Raw genomic sequence first — 8,854 nt, forward strand, 5'->3', positions numbered from 1 at the left:
TTTTCACACTCAACAGTTTCCCGTGTATCAAGAATGGTCCACCACCCAAAGGACATCCAGCCAACTTGACACAAGTTTGGGAAGCATTGGAGTCAACGTGGGCCAGCATCCCTGTGGAAAGCTTTTGACACCTTTTAGAGTCCATGCCCCGATGAATTGAGGCTGTTCTGAGGGCAAAGGGGGGTGGGGGGGTGCAACTCAATATTAGGAAGGTGTCCTTAATGTTTTGTACACTCAGTCTATATCTATCTCCCACTTTCAACGTCCTAGACACATCAGATAACACTGAGGTTGGGCGGAAGTTTTGGCAGAATAATGAAAACCTGGCAATTTGCAAACACTCCTGACTATGAACAGAACTCCCTCATGCAGCTGAGCCCCAGCTGTGGTAAACTAGTAGACAACTGGTGAGTTCAGACCATCTTCTGGCCACCTTATTGTACTGCAAGAGCCCTTGAAACAGCCCCATGAACATCATATTTTTTTTTTTAACTAGGCAAGTCAGTTAAGAACAAATTCTTATTTACAATGACGGCCTAAGAACATGGGTTAACTGCCTTGTTCAGGGGAAGAACGACAGATTTTTACCATATCAGATTGGGGATTCGAACTAGCAACCTTTCATTTATAAGTGTTAAATTCATGTTAAACCGCTCTAACCACTAGGCTACCTGCCGCCCCAAACATGAGGTGAATTCCAAACTAAAAGTGACTTCCTACCTTCTATCCTAGATTACTTGTCCTCTTGAAATATTCTTGAGGATCATGTTGGGATTTCAATGCATCATATGACAAAAATACAGGACAGTCAGTGGTGATGATAAGAACAGCAGCATGGGAACTACAGTAGCTATGAGATATGTAAAGATATGTACCCTGGCTGCGGTCTATCAACTAGTTCCCCAGGCCTGACTAGAGACATGTGTGGCTCCATGACTCCACTCTAGTCACACGAGAGAGCTGACAACGGTACAGATCATCTGTCAGAGAGTTGGTGAGTTACGCAGAAGACTGCCCGTCTGCCTGGCCAGTATCACTTTCAGAGTTGGCCAGCACAACCTGGGGCTAAACTTAACTCTCTCTGTATAGAGAAAAGGACGTGTTTGCAAGAGAACGATTGTGTGCTTCGGAGGTTATTGTATCTCGGTCTGGTATGTTTATTCCTCACTGAGACAAGCTGTAATATCTGACCTTGTCTATGAAACTGTATTCTATAATTGCACAGATGCAGGCAGGCAGAGCCCCAAGGCTGGAGTTGGATAAAGAAAGCCTAATTGTTATTATTTTCAAAAGACACATTAACACACACATTTGTTTGGTGGGAAAGCAGGTGGTATGATGAGGGACATCCACAACTGTTGGGTTCATTATGATGAAAAATAAATAATATTGAACCTTTATTTGATCAGGGAGTCCTACTGAGACCAAGGTGTCGTCTACAGATGAGCCTTATGAAATGACTACAGCAGCACTGAGTTCACGTGTGATTACTGTTGTGATCTATTCGTAACACTTTGTATCTTCTAAGGGGGTTGCAAAGGGTTTTTGAGTAGTTTATATAAACAGTTATAACACATTAGTTCAAACTGTGGTTCATTTTCAATAACTGACCCCAATATCTGTTTACGTTTGAGTCATTCAGCAGACGCTCCTATCAGGAGTGACTTACAGTGCATTCATCTTAAGATAGCTAGGTGAGACAACCACATTTTCTGCACTTACAGAGCCTGTAAACCGTTCCATTTCAGACAACACCTCTTTCAATCCTGTCTTATCTGGCCCTGGTGTTTTGTCTAATACTTCTCTGCTGCTGAAATCTCATCACACCTCCAAAACTAAATACACACACTATGTGTATTAAAGAAAACCTTAACACTGAGGACAAATACTGTTTTGCTACAGTCCACTTCACAAAACAGACAAATCTAGTACAGTACAAGAACAAAGCGGCCCTTACCGTGAAACGCAGACTGTGATCAAATACATTGTAACTTCCATTCACCCACAAGGTCATACTCTGAAGTCTTTCCTCTGGATTATGACTGCATAACAATAACATAGGGCTCTCACTCCCTTTTTCTCCAGTGTCTAGATAGGCATGGGTAGGAGGCAATATTATTCCATGACAAAACAATGGATAAGAGAGACACAGTGCTCTGCATTGGCAGAGATGGAACCTCCAAATAATACAGGACTTCATTGACACCACTTGCCCACCGGCTCAGGACAGAGAAGGATCTACACTACTTCACCTCATCTACTAGAAGTTTTGGCACAATCAATTGACCCATTTGGTCACCTTACCAATTATTAGACAGGGATATTTGACCTACTTGGATTACTCAAACTCAAAGCACTTTTCCACCTCGATCTACATGCTACACAACCCTCCTCTATAGACTGAAGAGATCTGAAGAAGAGATCTGAACCATGCGGAGTGGTCCTTCTACCGTCCTCTCCTGTGCCCTGCTACTCCTGTGGACCCAGACCCTGACCCAGGCCTGCCAGGGGGACGAGCTGCCTCGTGACGTGGTGTTGGACTGGTTCAAACAGCGCCTCCTGGATGGGTTAGGGCTGGAGCAGCCCCCCGAGCCCAGCCACCAGGCCCCTGGCGGGGGCAGAGAGAGAACAGAGGCGGGACGAGGTCACCGGAGATCCACCAGGGTAGGGAGGGCAGCCTGGGCACAGGACCACAGGAGGCATCACCAGGAGAGCCATGAGCAAGTCATCCTCTTCCCCAGCTCTGGTGAGTGAGAGTCCATATCCCTCTTTCTCCTTTTCTCAAGCTCTGATGCCCTGTTCCTTTTCCCTTCTCTTTAGTCAATCTCTCTTCAATAGTTCACTCCAAAAGTGAAGTTTGTCAGATGTTTTTCTAGACATCAACAACTGTAGGTTATTTGTTTCCCCATCCATTGACCTGGTCTTATTTCCACTGTCTGCCTTGTTTTTCCAGACTCTACCTGTGATAGCTCAGACTCCCCATCAGAGAAGAGAGCCACCAGCCACTTCACCTACTACTTCCAATCCTCACTAGACAACCAGGAGTCTGCCATCACCTCAGCCCATTTCTGGTTCTACGCCGGCGAGGGGGCCAGCAGGAACATCACCCCTCTCTTCCTCCTCACTTCAGACCAGCAGCTCCTCCAGGTGGCTGAGATTCCGGCCAAGACCACCGCTGATGGCTGGACCACCTACCACTTGGAGCACCACCTCCTCACCGCCCTGACCCAAGGCCCCTTCGTACTCCAGGTGCGCTGCCCGGCCTGCGAATGCCATGCAAACGAAGCCGACAAAATGCCATTCCTCCACCTGCACACCCGACCTCACGGCCCAGACCGCTCCCCACGGCGAGCGGCCGCCACCATTCCCTGGTTCCCATCGGCCATCGACCTCCTGATGCGGCCATCGCAGCAGAAGCCAGAGTACAGCGACTGTCAGCGCGAGATGATCAACATCTCGTTCCAGGAGCTGGGCTGGGACAACTGGATCGTTCACCCGAAGGTTCTCAACTTCTACTACTGTCATGGCACCTGCTCGACTTTGGAGCGCACCACTGCTATGCTGGGGATCAAACAGTGCTGCGCTCCGGTCCCCGGGACCATGAAGTCATTACGGTTCACTACTACGTCTGACGGAGGGTACTCCTTTAAATACGAGACCCTGCCCAACATCATACCAGAGGAGTGCACCTGTATCTAGGCCTAAAACCTCTGAGATGGGCTCAGTTTTTCCAAGTAAGATGAATAGTTATGCTGGTGTAATCTAGGCCAGGGCAACTGTCTTTGGAAAGCACCTATGCTAGACCTATAACTGATAGGCCTGTATTTGTCATGCACCAAGATTAGAGCAAAATAATAAATGTTTTTATTGATACAGCTACACAAGATGCATTTTTCATCAAAATAATTTAAGAAACTGAAATGGGTGCGCAGTGTGTTCTTCCTTCTTGCCACAAGAGGGCAATGCAGGCTCAGATTAAGGTGTTTTAGAAGATAAGTACAGAGGTCTACAGTGAAGTAATCATTCCCAACAAAGACATTGCAAAGTCATTTGGTTCAAATATATTTATTCATGTATTTCTATGAAACTAAACTCTACAGTTACAAAAACAATGTAACAAAAACAGTCCAAATATTGAAAAAAATATTAGAATGTTATTTTTGTACCCAATTTTAAAAAACAAAAGGAAAAATGAAATGAACACAGCACGATCGTTTCCAGCTCAACCATTTCAAAAAACCATCACATTATGACACATAAGCAAATGTTAGTGCATTTGCCTCCTTGGAATTCCAGTACGAACATAAAAAAATGTTTAAACAAAACAACTCACCGACTTGCATGAACAAAAGGAACCAGGACAGGAGCAAAATGGCAGGTACAGGAGGACTACAGGAGAGTTTAAACAGCATGGAAGAACATTTCTAGTCATCACAGGATTCAAGCATTTCCCAGGTATTTATCACATTTGGCCAATTTGTTAGAATGACTAATATACAAGGCTTTAACAATGAGTGGAGTCTCATGGAATGTCAAAACAATTCACTTTTAATGACTAAACCTCTGACAAAAGCAGTACAGTTAACGTCCAAGATTAACTTAAAAGCTTTCGTTAAAGAACTGCACTTCTAGAAAACCTCCCACCAACTTGTATACAACACACATACATGGACACACGAACATCCTCTTAATGTCTGTGCAAAAGGACATCCCCCGCAGGCAAGTGTTCATTGTGGTTCACTCTGTATCCAGCAACAACAAGCCCTGGCATAACAACATGTGCAGTAAATGCTTTTAAGACTTTGTTGAGCCTCACTCTTAAAATTGGACCGACTGGTAGACTTTGTCAATAGAGAGGAGGGGGGTAAATTAAAGCTTACACTGGATGAGACCGATTCACCTGACAGAAACTGACCGGAGAAAACTTTGGACCGGAATGACTGCGAAACAAATGAAAACAAAAACAGACAAACAAAAACACCTTTGGGCAAAAATAAACGGGGTGTCGACTACATCTAGAAGGCTGTGCTTCAGCGACAGGCACTGCCAAAGTAGGGTGTGGGGTTTCGGCAAGCTGAAACTTGAGACTAAAGTATTTGGAGGCTCTCAAGTGGAACGAGTCAGACGCTAAAGGAGATTTGTACTGTAGCTTTACGGAAGCTTGGGCAGCTTTACATTTAAGTTGTCCCTGACCCTTAATACTGCAAGGCACTCCATCCCTCACACAACCACACTCTTCAGTCTCTCCGCTGTCTGGCTGTGTTCCCATGTGCTTCCCCATCCGCGGAGGGCCAGTTGGGAAGAGAAAGCAGGCAGGCAGTCGAGCAGGCATTAAGCAGGATTCAGGCATGTACTCCTGAGGGAATAACATGTTAGACAGGAAATAGAGGGATCTCTACTACTTCATGGGAACAAACAGTACTGTGGGGTTATATAGGTTAATGTCATTCTGTACAGTAAGGCAGTCATTCAAAATGGCTTAAGGAATCTGAAACAGGTTCAAATAAACACAATGTCTGAAAATTACATATGGCGCCTTCTTCAATCGCTCTTTTTCTAGGACTGATGAAGCTATAAACCTTACGTCATGTTGTTTTGACCCGTTCAGCAGTTTGACCCGTTCACCTCCTTACCTTTCTCGCTGGCCGCCGCCTGTTTCTCCTGAGCGAAGTTGAGTCTGTTCTGCTCTGCAGCCGTGGTGTTGTTCTCGGGACTGCTGCTCCGTGACGGGGACCCCTGGCCCTCCTCGTTCTGGTAGGCCAGGTCCAGGTGCTGCTGGGCCATCTTCAGGTGCTTCCTCAGCCTCTCCAGGTCTCTGCTGGACGCCTCGTCCCCCAGGCTCTCCCTCCCATAGTCCCCCGCCAACGGCTCTCTGAACTCTGCCTTCAGCTTGCCTGACGGGTCCTTCTTCCCCAGGACCGTGTGGTACCCTGGCGGGGCCGTGGGCACATGGCGGGAACTGCAGAGGGACCCCCGGGCCACGGGGGGAAGAGGTGGGGTTGGGTGGCGTCTGGCGCGCCCGCGGAGGGTGTCGCGGACCCCGCCGACCCCCAGATGGAGAATCTCCAGGAGGGTGAGTGTGGTGCAGAGGAGAGAAACCACGTACATGACCAGGAGGAAGATGGTCTTCTCGGTGGGCCGCGAGACGAAGCAGTCCACCGTATGCGGACAGGGAGAGCGCGTGCACACGTAGAAAGGAATCACCTGGAAGCCGTAGAGGACGTACTGGCCTAACAGGAAGGCCACTTCGAAGGCGATGCGCGAGATCAGCGAACACACGTACACCTTCATCAGGCCGTCACGCGCGATCCTCCGCCGACCGTCGTGCTTCTTCACAGAGCCTGGAGATGAGGCAGAGACAAATTAACTCACTGACAGCATGCCACAGGGCAAGTCAAAGAAAAGGTGTGATTCATAAACAGCTTTAAAGTAAAATAAAAAGTAATTTCCCTGGTGACAACTTTATAACCAGTGTGAATGAAAAGAGCCAGTTTGTGTGGAGAAGCTGTGCCTCACCCTACCTTCTGTCACCTTCCCTTTGTCCTTCTCCACCTCGATCTCCTCAGTGATCATGGGGTCCTCCTCTCCGTTGTCCTCTGCCTCCTCGTAGTCCCGCTGTGCCCCCCGGGTCACGATGGGCATTCTCTTCTTCCCGGCGCGATGAAGAGGCCGGTACTCAACATCGTCCATGCGGGCGATCTTGTGCATGGCAAAGCCCAAGTACATGATGGTAGGGGTGGTGATCAGGATCACCTGGAGGAGGGAGGGAGTGGATGGTAGACAGGGAATTCACAGTCCCTGAGAGATTGCTTACGAGTACATAAGCAGTTAATGGTTTGTTTGTGTCAAAAGGTTATACATCCCATCTGTTATGGCTACACACACACACACCTTATAGTTGCTTCACCCTAACTTGAGAAAGCATTTACATATGCTTGCTTGACTCAGTCTCACCTGGAAGATCCAGAAGCGGACGTGTGAGAGCGGAGCGAAGGCGTCGTAGCAGACGTTCTCACACCCGGGCTGCTGCGTGTTGCAGACGAACTTAGCCTGTTCATCGTAGTAGATGGTCTCGCCCCCCACGGCCGTCAGCACGATGCGGAAGATGATGAGCACAGTCAGCCAGATCTTCCCCACGAACGTGCTGTGGTTGGAGATCTCATCCAGGAGACGCGTCAGGAAGCTCCAGCTCATGATGAGGCCTCAGCAGACACCTGGCCAGGAGCCCTCTCAGCTCTGGGGGGAGAGGTAGTTATTTTCAGGCTGGCATTTACCTGAAAAAGCCATTTCTGGGGCTCCTGGCTCATCTTCACATTTTCAAGCAGAGAAAGAACATCCTGATCATCATGTCAGTTATGGAGGGGGGGGGGGGGGTTGGACGAGGGTTAGAAGCAAAAGGGTACGCTTCTTAAAACACACATCTCAGGTCAACACACCAACCATCAAGGTAAAACTAATTATGCCATTCAAGTGAAGAGACGTCAGCAGAAGGACCTGGCTGCCTCCTGTACGGCGACATCGACACTAGAACTTCTGTCCAGATCCATCGACACACTAGAATGTAGATCAGAGAAAACCACCATGCGATACACACGTGTGGATGTGTCACCCTGGGAGAGGTACAGATAAAACCAAGCCATCCATACTACAAAGTGCTAATACAGTCAATCATAACGTAGTATTACGCTTCTAATATTTTAGTTACTGTGTGAACTACAGGGTGAGGTCCAAAAGTCCCTACTGTAATACTGCTGGAAATTCACGTGAAATGTTTGATTCTTTACCACGATTCAACCAAGCCTGGCTCTTCAGTTAAACCAAAACAAACCAAAACATAACATCCATATATTCCTTTAAAATCAGATGCTGCTAAACCAGTTCTTATTGACCCCTGAACATGAATTATGAATTGAAAAAAATAAAAAAATAAAAAGGTCTGACTTAGGCTACTTCCTATTCCTGAAAGGGAATTTTAATTCCCCTTTTAATTTTAATTTCTGACATGACTGAATTAAAAATGGCCTCATTGACCCCACTCTCCAGAAAAACAACACTTGAGCAATATTTGATTTGATCAACAGGGGGCACCACTCCATCCACAAGGTTCATCAATGATGAGCAATACGTGCATAATAGGAGGGCACAGGGAGGGTTGGATGTTGACGCCCACACTCCCAGGTTAAATATTATTATAGGAACCAGAAGAGCAGGCGCCAGGTGGAACGTTATGACCTAGTGGGAGTACTGTGGTAGAAGCACCACGAGCTGAACGTGTTGCAACGGCCATGTCTCACACCCAGGCTTCAGATCTATGGCCATAGGTTTCCTTGTGAAGGATTTAACAAGTGTGGTTTCTGGTTTCACAATATGCTTTTTGCTCTAATGTAAAAAGGTTGTTCAGTTGGAAGCACATAAAAAAAGGTTAAAGGTATTTTTATAGACTGAACTGCTAATGAACCATGTATACTGTCTGGTGGACCGGCCCAACAAAAATTGATTCTTGACAGGTGAAAAAGACCCAACACAGGTCAGTCCATACTGTATCACATGGTACCATAGTGGATTGTGGTTCACACCTACATTCTTACAGCGCCCTGTCATTCCAAACCCCAGCCTGCTCACTACCACCTCTAAAGACTGGGGTCGGCAAGTCACAGCAAGCTGGGACTTCACACTGGGGAGAGAGGTTGGTGCGGGTCAGAAGCAAGGCAGACCAGATGGGAAAGCTTAGCAGCAGCAGGATAGAGAGACAAAGGACTGGAGGGGGTCAGCCCGTAGAGTCACAGTATTTACCAGGACAGTGAATTATGATAGATGAGGAGGCAGGTCAAGATAGAAGCTACTGCAAGGAAAT

At 47.2% G+C, this 8,854-nt stretch overlaps 3 protein-coding genes across 3 annotated transcripts in view; 1 reads left to right on the top strand and 2 right to left on the bottom strand.

Annotated features, from left to right (window-relative positions):
* Positions 1–2,154: 2,154 nt before the first annotated feature.
* Positions 2,155–3,879, top strand: LOC139532482 (inhibin alpha chain-like). The gene is made up of 2 exons (XM_071330120.1): positions 2,155–2,746; positions 2,954–3,879. The coding sequence occupies exons 1-2, from the start codon at positions 2,431–2,433 to the stop codon at positions 3,697–3,699; spliced, it is 1,062 nt and encodes a 353-aa protein (XP_071186221.1). The 5' UTR covers positions 2,155–2,430; the 3' UTR covers positions 3,700–3,879.
* Positions 3,880–4,049: 170 nt separating this feature from the next.
* On the bottom strand, positions 4,050–7,236 carry LOC139532480 (gap junction gamma-1 protein-like; the record flags this gene model as incomplete). Its single annotated transcript, XM_071330118.1, is given in 4 exon segments — positions 4,050–5,356; positions 5,634–6,341; positions 6,522–6,753; positions 6,955–7,236. Coding segments are annotated over 4 exon segments (1,194 nt in total). The 3' UTR covers positions 4,050–5,342.
* A 369-nt stretch (positions 7,237–7,605) lies between these two features.
* The window catches only part of LOC139532956 (striated muscle preferentially expressed protein kinase-like), a 39,455-nt gene continuing 38,206 nt past the window's right edge, over positions 7,606–8,854 (bottom strand). The window contains exon 9 of the mRNA XM_071331101.1: positions 7,606–7,610. Coding sequence (XP_071187202.1) covers positions 7,606–7,610 — 5 coding nt within the window. The remainder of the gene's footprint in view (positions 7,611–8,854) is intronic.

This window comes from Salvelinus alpinus, chromosome 10 (genome assembly GCF_045679555.1).
Source record: "Salvelinus alpinus chromosome 10, SLU_Salpinus.1, whole genome shotgun sequence".
In the NCBI taxonomy this organism is placed as follows: Eukaryota; Metazoa; Chordata; class Actinopteri; order Salmoniformes; family Salmonidae; genus Salvelinus; species Salvelinus alpinus.